The sequence below is a fragment of the Schistocerca serialis genome, chromosome 1 (assembly GCF_023864345.2).
Source record: "Schistocerca serialis cubense isolate TAMUIC-IGC-003099 chromosome 1, iqSchSeri2.2, whole genome shotgun sequence".
NCBI lineage: Eukaryota > Metazoa > Arthropoda > Insecta > Orthoptera > Acrididae > Schistocerca > Schistocerca serialis.
Genome location: NC_064638.1, coordinates 1,236,326,044 through 1,236,341,094, shown reverse-complemented (window position 1 = coordinate 1,236,341,094; position 15,051 = coordinate 1,236,326,044). Strand labels below are relative to the sequence as shown.

Below are 15,051 nucleotides of genomic sequence, written 5' to 3'. Positions count from 1 at the left end.
GTTTTTGTGTCTTAAATTTTGGTAAGTAATCAATGATATTCAAGTAAATTGATTTAATTCGTTTACTAACAGTTAGTCTGGCATGAATTACTTTTTTATTTTCTTACATGTTATTTAGTCTGTGATTTGACTGATGTGAATTTATTGTGATTTGGCGTGCAATGTTTCGGCTTTAAATTATCATTCTGAGTGCAACATTGGGTCATGTGTTCCTCAGAAATTTTGTTTTGTCAGCTTTGATCTGATCAGACAGTGCAAAGCTGTACCCATAATTGTTAATGTATGGCAACTCATTTTGCATTCGCGTGTTTGTGTTACTTAAGCCACTGTAATCTCAGTACGAAATATTGTATTATTTCTTGTTTCAAATTTGCCATGAAGTATGTTATTTTAAACCGTGGTAATTTAATTATGAAGACAATAGGTGAATTACCGCTTTATGCTCACGACATATGTTTGCGCAATAGTAACTGCGCTTATACGTCTTAATTACGAGAATCACAGCTGCGATGATTAATAAGTTACGCAGTGGCATTGTTCGGAGTGAACTGGCGACCGTATTGTTTTATAAAAATTATTTTATTCTTTTTTGGCGAATACTGAGTACTTGTACCGATTCAGAACTATACTGATTTATATCGCATTTATTAAAATTATCTCGTACTTTTATCCGAAGTTGACTATGGGAGAACACTGACATTTTCGGCATTAAATGTGCTTTCTAGCCGGTTGAGATATAGCTCAATTGTTTTGAGATGTAACCAAATGGGCTGTGGGGGTTGTACTGCCATCTCCATGAAGGAAACGATGTCGTGGACATCCTGGACGGTTTTATCTGCTGTGTACATGTGACAAGTATGATACGTAATGGTGGTAGAAAATAATTTTTCAGCACAATTCATTGAAATTAGAGCATTTAATGCTGGTCTCCTTCCAGAATGGCTGTTAGAATATAACGTAAAAAGTCTCTGAAAGCTTCATTCCTTTCAAATACGCATTGTACTAGCTGGTTCGTTTCTACTTTCTGGGTTTTCGAAAAGAGATATCAAGAGGGTTGTACTTGAAATGGTGTAGGAGGCACCAACTTTCTTATGAAGTTACAACTGTGTTGAGCAGATCAGACAGAAATGAAAGTAAGCTTCCGCCTCACGTCCACTCGCTACACCTGCTGCTAAAACGACAAAGCAAACAATTCTTTTCCCTTCCGTCAGTGTGCAAACCTCTCCTCTGTTTATTCTGCTTTTTACTTTATTAATGAAAGTTCAGTCAGTTATAGCGGCAGTTGGGCGAGTGAAACGGCTGGTGTTTACATAAGATACGTAAAAGTTGAATTTTACCATCCGCCTAACCAACCAACGCATTGTCTCCTATGTGTATGGCAATCTAAGCTTAACGACATGGTAAAGTCGTAATTCTTCAGTCTTTCTCGGTGATCTGTTGACATCTTGAGGCGGCGGGTATTCTACCTGATATAAGCGTTGTTCTCGACGGTATTTCGACAACGTGACTCAATATCTTCATCAGGTGCTACCAGAGATTCAGATAATACCAGATAAAGATCTCGAGTCACGTTGTCGAAATATCTTGCCAGAGCGACTCTGATATCAGGCAGAGTACCCGACACCTGCAGATGTCATTATAAAAATCACTCAATTTTAACAAAGTTCATTTATCCTTGAAACAAGTCTAAACTTGCGTCCCAGTTCTCGACCCTAGTCGAGGAGCGTAACCGTAGTGCTCCTTATAAAATATATCTTTAATCACACTGGACAAGCAAGTGCAGTGGTTGTTCTTTCCTTTCTGTTCTTAATATGACTAATAGTTGACTTTCACCACTGTATAGAAGGATAACGCCGTCGCGGTGAACACAGCTAGCTTAGGTCTGCACCTTGTTGTATGTATTATCGCCTAACAATAGAAAATTTTTAGAGCAATGTAAAGAATCTCAAAATGTAAGTCAAGACTGAGTTTAACAGATATTAATTTACTCTTATGACTGGAAAAACCGCAACAAGAATTGAGAGGAGTTTTATTTTATATATATATATATATACCATTTTATTCGGAATATATATACCATTTTATTCGGAAAATTATATATACATATATATATATATATATATATACCATTTTATTCGTAAAATTGCAAATTTTATAGCGAGATAAAATTCCTAAAATGTGAATGTAAAAAAAATACTGTTTATGTTTTTAAATATAACCTACACCGGTTGAAAATGTTAAAAATATTTACGTGCATAACTTCAAGATCTAATAAATCGGTAATTTTTTATATAGATGGCTTTGGATTGCTGTGTTATAAAGGTTATGTCCAGAAGGTTGAGGAAGTTGAAACAAAGTTCGAGAGAGAAGAAACTTTCTGACGGCAGAACCATACGGGGCAGGCTGATAGACAAAATTATTGATGAACTACAGCAGTATAATGAGATGGCTATCAGAAATAATACTGACGATTTGTTTAAAATGAAGCAGGCAGTAAGGGCTACCTTCTTCCACAGTCTGCAACTGATGAAAAACCAGTACACCACCTTTGCCCTCCTGGACTTGATTCATGGTGCAATTACCGCATTGCCCAGTACTCAAACAGTTCATACAGCCATAAACATTCCATCCCAGCAGCAACCATGGGTATGGTAAAACCTATTCACAGAGTTTTGGCAAATCCTGCATTACTGAAGAAGTATCTGCATGGTCAGACTCAAAATCCCAATGAATCGTTCAATAATCTTATATGGACTCGCTTACCAAAAACTGTTTTTGGTGGAATGAAGACACTAAAGTGGGGCGTCAGTGATACTGTTATTGCCTTTAATGATGGCAAGATTGGTAGCGTGAAAGTGCTACAGTATATGGGAATTAATCCTGGAGCAAACTGCATCAGAGAACTTGAAAGGATGGACAAGGTTCGCATTGATAAAGCAGAGTATGCAGCACAGTTGGTCACTAACGAGTCCAGAAAGAAGTAAAGAAGAAAAAACACGGAAATAGATCAATAGGGAGATATACAGTATGGCGCAGTGTGCTTCTGAGTGACTAAAAACAAACAATTAAGCATATATTAAGAGAGTTTCAGACTGTTCAATCTTTAGAAACCGTACCCGAAAATTTACATTTCTGTTGCGTTTTTCCCTAAATCTCAGAAACCACTTCAAGCACAGTATTCAAGTTTTCCGGGAGTAATAACATACATACCCTGAGTCTACTGAACTAAAAGAAGAACATAATGTTATGTATAATTAAAATTATTTAGGACAACGTACAAAAAAGTACACAAAATTTTAACCGTGTAGTTAAAAAAATGTATTTCCGAAATCAGTGGATGAAATACATTTACTGTAGTTCAGTAGTCTCAGAATGTACAGTTTAATGTCCTGCATAAGTTTCATGTCAGTGGCTACAGTGGTTCCTGAAGTACCTGGAAGCCAAGTCACTAAATTGAACGTTGTCTGAATAGGGCGTTCCAGCTCCCCTTACCATATAACTACGTTCTCTACACTTCAGATCAAATGACAAGATGACCATAACATTGTGGTGAGATACCAAGAAGTTCAGAAGACTGTGTGGAGAAAGCACAACCAAGAACTGTTCATGTAGGCAACTCGCAAAATCAAAGCTAGGAATACAATTACAACCAAATTAAACAGCACAAGTTGGGTGACAGAGTAAACAAGTAACGAGTTGCTTACAATGTGAGTCACACTACCACAATGTGTCACATTTCCCCAGAATCACCAAACCGTGCAGGTAACAGCACCAGACAGCATCCAGAAGATTACTGACCCTCATGGCGGAGGACGATCGAATGACCATGAAACAGATCTACTTCTACAACTCTCCACTTTCAGGAAAAGTCCATACAGAGGGGACTACTCAATTCTGACTCCAATGTGATGAATGAAAATATCGCTTGTTTCGTTTATGTTCAAATGTGTGTGAATGTCTAAGGGACCAAACTTTTCAGGTCATCGGTCCCTAGACTTACACACTACTTAAACTAACTTACGCCAAAAACAACACACACACCCGTGCGGGCGGGAGGATTCGAACCTCCGACGGGTAGGGCCGCACAATCCATGACATGGCGCCTCAAACCGCGCGACCATTCCTTGTGGCTGTTTGATTTATAAATGGTTGGGGGGGGGGGGGGGGAAGTGGCGGGACTTTTCAGAAATGTCCCCCTCTTGGTATATAAAACGTACCTTAAGAAACAAGTGGTTGGTTCTTTCATGGAGCACTATCCCAGTGTTTAGTGCTCTTCGCACTAAATACCGTTGGAAGGTGGATCAGTTCGAATGTGTACACAAAATTTTGAAGCGAAAGCAATGTATCTTCCCATGCTAATCATGCGGATACTTGGTGGCTAGTTCACTGATATCTGATGAGAAAAGAATAAAAAAATAACTTGTTGTTCTCAGTACTCTTGGGATGGCAATGGAGCAGTGGAGGCACCGCGCCTTCTGCTCAAGGCTAAGAGAGTCGCTGGCTGTGCCAACAAAAACACAAAGCAGGCCACAGCCTTACTCCGCCGAAAACTGTCCAGTTCCCAGCAGACTTCGCCCGTCCTAATAACGTTCACTGACTGCCTTCTGCCAACACAAGGAGAAAGACTTCCCAACGAGAGAAAAGCAATACTTTCCTTATAGAAAATGTGTCCAGTACACTCTAAATAACTACATCTACATCTACATTTACATGATTACTCTGGAATTCACATTTAAGTGCTTGGCAGAGGGTTCATCGAACCACAATCATACTATCTCTCTACCATTCCACTCCCGAACAGCGCGCAGGAAAAACGAACATCTAAACCTTTCTGTTCGAGCTCTGATTTCTCTTATTTTATTTTGATGATCATTCCTACCTATGTAGGTTGGGCTCAACAAAATATTTTTGCATTCGGAAGAGAAAGTTGGTGACTGAAATTTCGTAAATAGATCTCGCGGCGATGAAAAACGTCTTTGCTTTAATGACTTCCATCCCACCTCGCGTATCGTATCTACCACACTCTCTCCCCTAATACGTGATAATACAAAACGAGCTGCCCTCCGTCAATGTCCTCCGTCAATCCCACCTGGTAAGGATCCCACACCGCGCAGCAATATTCTAACAGAGGACGAACGAGTGTAGTGTAAGCTGTCTCTTTAGTGGACTTGTTGCATCTTCTAAGTGTCCTGCCAATGAAACGCAACCTTTGGCTCGCTTTCCCCACAATATTATCTGTGTGGTCTTTCCAACTTAAGTTGTTCGTAATTTTAACACCCAGGCACTTAGTTGAATGGACAGCCTTGTGAATTGTACTATTTATCGAGTAATCGAATTCCAACGGAGTTGTTTTGGAACTCATGTGGATCACCTCACACTTTTCGTTATTTAGCGTCAACTGCCACCTGCCACACCATACAGCAATCTTTTCTAAATCGCTTTGCAACTGATAATGGTCTTCGGATGACCTTACTAGACGGTAAATTACAGCATCATCTGCGAACAACCTAAGAGAAGTGCTCAGATTGTCACCCAGGTCATTTATATAGATCAGGAACAGCAGAGGTCCCAGGACGCTTCCCTGGGGAACACCTGATATCACTCCAGTTTTACTCGATGATTTGCCGTCTAATCAGGAATCCAGTCGCACAACTGAGACGATACCCCATAGGCTCGCAGCTTGATTAGAAGTCGCTTCTGAGGAACGGTGTCAGAAGCTTTCCGGAAATCTAGAAATACGGAATCAACTTGAGATCCCCTGTCGATCGCGGCCATTACTTCGTGCGAATAAAGAGCTAGCTACGTTGCACAAGAACGATGTTTTCTGAAACCATGCTGATTACGTATCAAAAGATCGTTCCCTTCGAGGTGATTCATAATGTTTGAATACAGTACATGCTCCAAAACCCTACTGCAAACCGACGTCAATGATATAGGTCTGTAGTTAGATGCATTACTCCTACTACCCTTCTTAAACACTGGTGCAACCTGCGCAATTTTCCAATCTGTAAGTACAGATCTATCGGTGAGCGAGCGGTTGTATATGATTGCTAACTAGGGAGCTATTGTATCAGCGTAATCTGAAAGGAACCTAATCGGTATACAATCTGGACATGAAGACCTGTCCGTATCAAGCGATTTGAGCTGCTTCGCAACCCCGAAGGTATCTACTTCTAAGAAACTCATGCTAGCAGCTGTTCGTGTTTCAAATTCTGGAATATTCCATTCGTCTTCCCTGGTGAAGGAATTTCGGAACTAACAACAAAATAGTTTGAAAAATAAATCAATATCGCGTAGCGATATGTTTTAGTAATGTCACATAGGAGTAGATTATGATCCATAGTCAGTCTTACATCACTCATTCTGTCTAATCACAATGAAAGGTTCGTCATATAATTTACATTTGGGAAGATTTGACTATCTCTCTAGATATCTCAATAAGCTATATGACTTCTACCGCATCAAATTGTGTAGTCGATCACCTTAGCAATATTCAAATTATCATGCGGCGTCAATCGCTGCCACTCGGGTATTACGCCATGATCGTCTTTTATTGTTTATGGCTTTTTATGCTTCACTTGTAAACTCGCAAAGCTGCTTCTACAGGTATATAAAAACATCCTCTGTTTACAATATTTCTCAAAATATCTACCTAACTAATACTTCTTCAACTATATTAATTTATTCCTTGCCTGGACCATTGCACGACCATCCCTTTGGCCACACTTAACCAACTGAACTACATCTCAGCGTCTCCGGAGTGAACGCAGTCTATTAAATGACTCCCACACCATTGGTGCGAAACTACCTTTTCTGGAACCTTCTAGGAAACCAATGATACAGTAATCAACAAAAGATAGAGGCTGATATCGATTATTAGTAAAGGTATCGTTAATGGTACACTTACCGGTGACAAATGAAAATTTTCGGAGCCAAAGATGTATTTACCCAAATGAGCACCTCATCTTTAACAAACGAAGCATGAAAGAAAAGGTAATAAAGCAATCGCTACATCCATAAGTAAAGAAAATAACCGTATTCTGTTGCAGACGACGGCAGCGTGAGAGATTGCAAGTCGCAGTTTTAATGAGCAACTCATACCGTGTAATCAGGGTAAGTAATATGGCTTAAGAGGTTCACGTGAATGAGACATCAGCAGCTCACCCTTCTTGCGCCTGTCGATGTGTATGGCCTGTCCATCTTCACGGCGCCACATGATCTTGGGCGCGGGGAAGCCATCAGCCTTGCAGGTCAAGGTCACGTTCTGGTTCTCCCGCACAGACACAGAGGATGGTGTCGACTCGTCGTCCACGATATTAGGCGGCACTGAAACAGCGAAAAGACGAAATCAAATCAGCGGAGAGGAACGGACTCAATGAAGTACCTCTAGCTGTTACCCAACAGAACACTCTTTAGCCTACTCAGTAGGCAGAAAACAACACAAGTAAATTGAATAATGAAATTGTACTCGAGCGCACTGACGAACTAGACAGCCTTGGAAAACTAAGCTTTCGGTTTATCTGAAATATAATACACTATGTGATCAAAAGTATTCGGACACCTGGCTGAAAGTGACTTACAAGTTCGTGGCACCTTCCACCGGTAATACTGGAATTCAATATGGTGTTTGCCCACCCTTAGCCTTGATGACGGCTTCCCCGCTCGCAGACATACGTTCAATCAGGTGTTGGAAGGTTTCTTGGGGAATGGTAGTCCATTCTTCAAGGAGTGATGCACTGAGGAGAGGTACCCATCTCGGTCGGTGAGGCCAGGCAGGAAGTTGGATTACAAAACATCCCAAAGGTGTTATATACGATTCATGTCAGGACTCTATGCAGGCCAGTCTATTTCAGGGGTATAACCACTCCGCCACAGGCTGTGCATTATGAACAGGTGCTCGATCATGTTGAAAGATGCAATCGCCATCTCCGAATTGCTCTTCAACAGTGGAAAGCAAGAAGGTGCTTAAAACATCAGTGCAGGCCTGTGCTGTGATAGTGCCATACAAAACAACAAGGAGTGCAAGCCTCCTCCATGGAAAACGCAACCAGACCGTAACACAACCGCCTCCGAAATTTACTGTTGGCACTACACACGCTGGCAGATGACCTTCACCGGGCATTCGCCATACCTACACCCTGCCATTGGATCACCACATTGTGTACCGTACTTCTTCACTCCACACATGTTTCCACTGTTCAATCGTCCAATTTTTACGCTCCTTACACCAATCAAGGCGTCGTTTGGCATTTACCGGCGTGATGTGTGGCTTATGAGCAGGCGCTCGACCATGACATCCATGGTACTTGCAGTGGATCCTGATGCAGTTTGGAATTCCTGTGTGATGGCCTGGATAGGTGTCTGCCTAGTACATACTGCGACCCTCTTCAACTGTCGGCGGTCTCTTTCAGTCAACAGACGAGGTCGGCCTGTACGCTTTTGTGCTGTACGTGTCCCTACAAGTTTCGACTTCACTTTCACATCAGAAACAGTGGACCTAGGGATATTTAGGAGTGTGTAAATCTCGCGTACAGACCAATGACACAAGTGACACCCAGTCACCTGACCACGTTCAAAGTCCGTGAGTTCGATGGAGCGCCCCATTCTGCTCTCTCACAACGTATAAGGACTACTAAGGTAGCTGATATGGAGTACCTGGCAGAAGGTGGCAGCACAATGCACCTAATATGAAAAACATACGTTTTGGGGGTGTCCGGATACTTTCGATCACATACTGTATCCGTACTCTCTGTCCATGTCCTCCATGCTGAAATGGAGAGGGAAAGCGGATAGGTGGTGCCTTGAGGGAATGGCGGGTCAGGCAAGGGGCGTACGAGACAGTCCGCGGAATCGCGAAAAAACTCTATTTTTGTGGAGCAGTCTCCGGAATTTCGACAGCAAATCACACTGTGGCGCTGGCCGGTGTGGCCGAGCGGTTCTAGGTCCTTCAGATTGGTACCGTGCTGCTGCTACGGTCGCAGGTTCGAATCCTGCCTCGGGCATGGATGTGTGTGCTGTCCTTAGGTTGGTTAGGTTTAAGTAGTTCTAAGTTCTAGGGATGACCTCAGATGTTAAGTCCCATAGTACTCAGAGCCATTTGAACCGTTTTTGAACACTATGGCGAGCAACATACAATATATACAACAGCATAATCTGCGAGGAGCCTCGGAGAACTCCAAATGTTATCCGCAACTGCGAAGTTTGTTAAGCCGTTTTGAATGTTACGTAGAAGCTACGTTATCGTTCAGTGAAAAGTTATTTTTTCCTTGCCTCTTCATGTTTCCTGCTTTATACACTGAAGCGCCAAATAAACTGGTACAGGCATGCTTATTGAAATACAGAGATATGTAAACAGGCAGAATACGGCGCTGCTGTCGGCAACGCCTCTATAAGACAATACGTGTCTCGCGCTGTTGTTAGATCGGTTACTGTTGGTACAATGGCAGGTTATCAAGATTTAAGTGAGTTTGAACGTCGTGCTATAGTCGGCGTACGAGCGGTGAGACACAGCATCTCCGAGGTGGCGATGAAGAGGTCTTTTCCCGTATGACCATTTCACGAGTGTACCGTGAATATCAGGAATCCGGTAAAACATCAAAGCTCAAACATGGCTGCGGCTGGAAAACGATTCTACACGAACGGGACCAAGGACGACTGAAGAGAATCGTTCAACGTGACAAAAGTGCATCCCTCCCTCAAATTGCTGCTTATTTCAATGCTGGGCCATCAACAAGTGTCAGCTTGCGAAGCATTCAACGAAAATCATCGATATGGGCTTACGGGGCCAAAGGACAAATGCGTACCCTCGATGATCGCACAATACAAAGTTTCTCGCCTCTCCCGGGTCCTTCAACATCGACATTGGACTGTTGATGACTGGAAATAAGGTGCCTGGTCGGACGAATCTCGTTTCAAAGTGTATCTAGCGGATAGACGTGTACGGATATGGAGACAATATCATGAATCCATGGACCCTGCATGTCAGCATGGTACTGTTCAAACTGGTGGAGGGTTTGTAATGGTGTGGAGGCACCTACAGTTGGACTCCATACGTCTAGGTACGACTCTGACAGGTGACCCGTACGTAGGCATCCTGTCTGATCACCTGCATCCATTCATGTCCATTGTGCATTCCGACTCACTTGCGCTATTCCAGCGGGACAACACGATACCCCACTCGCCCAGAATTGCTACAGAGTGGCTCCAGGAGCACTCTTCTGAGTTTAAACACTTCCACTGGCCACCAGACTCCTCAGGCATAAACATCACTGAGCATATCTGGGGTGCCTTGCAGCGTGCTGTACAGAAGAGACCTTCACTCACTCGTTCTCTTTGGGGTTTATGGACAGTCCTGCAGGATTCTCGGTGTCAGTTCCCTGCAGCACTACTTCAGGCATTAGTCAAGTCCCTGCAACGCCGTCTTGCAGCAATCTGCCTCCTCGTGAGGACGCTACACGATATTAGGCAGGTGTACCAGTTTATTTGGCTCTTCAGTGTATTACACTCAGCCTTCTGTACACCTATCTCTCTATTCAGATGCAGAAAAATCTGGAGGTAATATAAAGCAGGAAACATGCAGAGGCAAGGAAGAAATAAGTTTTCGGTGAACCTTAACATCGTTCCTAAATAAATTGAGTACAAAAATTAAATTTCCGGAGATTTTGCAGTACGTGTGCACAATTGCTCGCGCAATGCTTCTCTTCTTTTCTGGTTTTCCGACAGTCCGTATCTCACCAGCATACAATGACATGTTCCAAACCTAAATTCTCAGAAATTTCTTCTTCAAATTGAGGCTTGCGTTTGATACCAGTATCCTTGGACAGGAATGCCCTTTTTGCCAGTGCTAGTCGGCTATTTATGTCTTCCTTTCTCCGTTATTTTGCTGCATTGATAGCAGAATTCATCCGCTTCTTCTTCGTGATCCTCAGTCCTCGCTGTTCTCATTTCTGCTACTTCTCATTAATTCCGTCTTTGTTCGATTTACTCTCAACCCATATTCTGTACTCATTAAATCGTTCTTTCCATTAGACAGGTCCTGTAACTCTTCATTTTCTCCCAGAATAGCAGTTTCATTAGCGAATCTTATCACCGACTTCCTTGCACCGCGAATTTTAATCCGACTCTTTAACATTTTTTTTATTTCCGCCATTGCTTCTTCGACGAGTAGATTGACCATTAGGGGCGAAAGACTACATCCATGTCTTATAACTTTTTTTGATCGGAGCACTTCGTTCCTGCCGTTCCAGTCTTATTATTCCAATTCGGTTCTTGTACAAACTGTATATCACCCGTCTTTCGCTATACTTTGCTACTGTCTTCCTGAGAGTTTCGAACAGTTTTCATCATTTTTTCCAGCCCGACAGATGCTATGAACGTGTCTTGATTTTCCTTCAGTCTTGCTTCCAACGCCAAAGCCCCTGTCTGGTGCCCTTACCTATTCTCAAGTCAGACTGATCGCATCCAACACATCCGTCTGTGTATTTTTCTTGTCAGCAGCTAGCATGCATGAGTTATTAGGCTGATTCTGTATAATTCTCGCTCTCTTCCGCGTCTGCTATTTTTAGAATTGTGTGGATGATGTTTTCCCGAAAGTCTGACGGTATATCGCCATTCTCATACATTCTACACACCAATAGTCGTTTGGTTGCCACTTCACACTACGATTTGAGAAATTTCTAAGGAATGTTATCTGTCGCTTCTGCCTTATTTAATTGTCTGAAGCTCTTTCTAATTTTGACTCTAATACTGGCCCCTCTATCTCTTCCCTGTCGACTCTTGTTTCTTCTTCTATCACGTCATCAGGCGGTTCCTCCCCTCACAGGGGCGTCCAGTGTACTCTTTCCACATGTCCGCTCTCTATTCTGGATTCAACAATGGAATTACTACTGCATTCTTAATATTGAAGCAGTTACTTTCAGTTTCACGGGAAGTTATTTTGACTTTACTATACGCTGGTCAGTCCTTCCAACAATCATTTCTTCTTCCATCTTTTCACATTTTTCGTGCACTCATTTCGTCTTAGCTTCCCTGCCATTTCTATTTATTTCGCTCCTAAGTGGCTTTTACTTTCGTATTCCCTGCGCGTTTTTGTACCTGAACTACTGTTGTTGGTGTTGGCTTGCTTTCGCTTCTGATGAGGACGACCTGATCACTGAACTGTTTAAACTAACTCACTCTCTACCCTGTTTCCTTATTCAAATCGATCCCAACTCCAGTTGTACCATTTTTTGCTGCTGTTGACATTTCCTTATACTCTTCTGACCAGAAATCCTTGACTTCTTTCCATTTCACTTTACTAACCGCTACCACATCTAGGATGTGCGTCTGCATTGCCTTTTTCAGATTTTCTAGCTTTCCTACCACGTTTTGGCAGTGAAGATATCATCGTGACACTTTCTAATTACAGCGTTCATGTCCTGTGGATACACGTTGTGTGTCTGTAATGCAGTGGTTTCCATCTACTTCTGTATCCTCATTCCTGATTCTTGCTCCTTTTAGGGACAGTTTCCTATCCAAAGTGTCCTGAATTTCTGTCCACTCCTCCACAGTCTTTGACAAGGCGACTGGCGTAACAAGTGTGACTGCTCAGGCAGAAGGCATTGCTGATGAGATTTTACTTCAAATTTCAGCAGTGGCGAGGTTCGAACACGAAACCGAGGACGTTTTGATTACTATTCGAAGATGCTACCCTTAGACCACAGGTGCAAGGCTACTATTAGATGGTGCTGGTTACATACCTATCGTAATGTGTTTAACTGGTACAAAAAATTTGAGACGACGATGTTATTTTGGAACTGCACAATTTCAAGATATTTGCGAAACGGAATTCTACTGCGAGAATCCGGTTGGGGAATCCGAACATTAAAGTGGCTGCGCGCTGTATAATTTTCTGCAGACAGTACTCACTTCCCACGACGTAAAGTGACTTCGCCGCCAGCAGCAACAAACCTAGCAAGATGAGCCCAGGTACTTTGTCTCCCTTGCTCTAACTAGACTTGAGGAGACAAATACTACAAAAGACCCTGTAATTTCGCTTATCGTACTGAATTATTACTGGAGGGTTTCCTAAGCAAACCTGTTGCTCTCCATACATCATCGGTGGTGGGATAGTTAGGTATGTAGCCAGATCTTCCTACACCCGTCATAACACGGGACGATTAGTCATCTTTGATGTGGACCTCTAGAAGTTTTTTGACGTCATTTCCTGCTACTGTTGGTTGAGACACCATTTCATCATATGAAACACAAAAGTTCTGTGATATTCTGCAAAGTGCCAAGTAAAGTAGAACTAGTAGGAAGTTGGAATGCTCCCTACGCCTCAGGCAGAAAGCAAGACATCATACTGTCTATGCCGTGTACAGTAGCATATTCGATGGGTGGTGTGTTATACATTACACCCTATAAATACATGTTCTTTCTAAGCACCAGCACATTGAATATCTTGAGAACGAATTTTTGCAGCTACGATTTATTGCAATAAAAAGCCAGGAAACGCCACATTGGTGGCTAAGGAATTTTAGCATTTAGCTATTTCTCCATTACAACTCGCGTGTCACGAGAGCCGTTTTACGATAACGACCGATTTGAAGTTTCACGATAACGTGTCTCTCTCGTTAGGATTTGTTTTGATTAAATGTCACTAACAATTTGACCATTAAAGATTTAGAAGATTGTAACCGGTAGAGAATTCGCACCCTGTTTTAAGCCATGTTTTTTTTTCGATTTCACGCTTTTCAAAAGGTTTTGAGAGTGTCGTATGAAAGAGGCAGAAATAATGTCTGTAATCCAGAATGATATTTACACGTTGCAGCGGAGTGTGCGCTGATATGAAGGAGAGCTTCTGTAAAGTTTGGAAGGTGGGAGATGAGATACTGGCAGAAGTAAAGCTGTGAGGACCGGGCGTGAGTCGTGCTTCGGTAGCCCAGATGGTAGAGCACTTGCCCGCGAAAGGCAAAGGTCCTGAGTTCGAGTCTCGGTCGCCCGAGTTTTAATCTGCCAGGAAGTTTCAATGTCTGTAATATTTATATTTGATTTTATGTAATTATAAGTTTGCTTCTGTCAGGAGTATGTTGGTTCGATATGGTGAACTGTTATAAGCTAATCTTCTTAATGACTGGATATGTATCTCCCATTTTTGTCTTAGTATATGCTCATGGATATTGAAGTTTTTATTTATGTATACTACAGGTTGAACAACATATCGAGCATATAGTTAAGAACGGAAATGCGCACTTTAATAGAGCTGACATAGGTAATCTATGGGCGTCCTTTTTTGTGAACAAACTGTATGGTTTTCGAGCCAAATAAAGCCGACAACTGCCCCCGAAGAGTGCTGGGGGTGCAGAATCATGTTAACCAGCTAGTTCCGTGTGACGATGGCGCTGTGTCTAGAGACGATGGATACTCCATCTGCGTGCAGACAAACATTAGCTGCCTCATACCGTGTGTTGATTGCATTGCAGGAGAGCCTATGCGGTGATTTGTAGGGGGTCTAGGCCTGTGGTATGCAAGACTTTAAACGTTCTGGAAGACGAAGAGCAACTAGTAAGTAGGCACAAAAAACGTTCCACTTACGACCCTTTCGAGAACCTGCATAATACCGACTTTTAAAACACTTCGCTTAAAGAAAAACATTTTACTACACTATTTTTCCCTTATCTGAAGCCCTGAGCGGGGTGGGGGTGGGGTGAGGGGCAGGGGCCTCCCCTTGCCCCGGGTATGTGTGCCCTTTCTACCTAAGACTATACATTCTACCAGGTTGTGGCCATGTTATGTTCCATATCGCTCAAGACTGTCGTGAAAGAAAAGTTGCAACAATGTTTTGATGTTGTTTTCTTTTTTCCTACATTCACTAACTGTTTTTCGTCTCATTAGCAATTTTGTCCTTAGTGTTGTAAGTCCAAAAAGAATACACAAACAGCCCCACGATGAGCACCAAAATATAATGAATTTAAATTAATTGAGAAGTCGCAAACAAGGTTGCCCCAATTGAACGCCAATTCTAACTAATTGCAAATCAGGTTGAAGTGAAAAGTAGCTGATTACTGGACC

The 15,051-nt window shown here is 42.3% G+C and overlaps 1 protein-coding gene across 1 annotated transcript in view; it reads right to left on the bottom strand.

Moving 5' to 3' along the window:
- The window catches only part of LOC126459831 (lachesin-like), a gene marked incomplete at its 5' end in the record, with an annotated part of 666,568 nt that overhangs the window by 167,938 nt on the left and 483,579 nt on the right, over nucleotides 1–15,051 (bottom strand). The window contains one exon of the mRNA XM_050095886.1: nucleotides 7,165–7,326. Coding sequence (XP_049951843.1) covers nucleotides 7,165–7,326 — 162 coding nt within the window. The remainder of the gene's footprint in view (nucleotides 1–7,164; nucleotides 7,327–15,051) is intronic.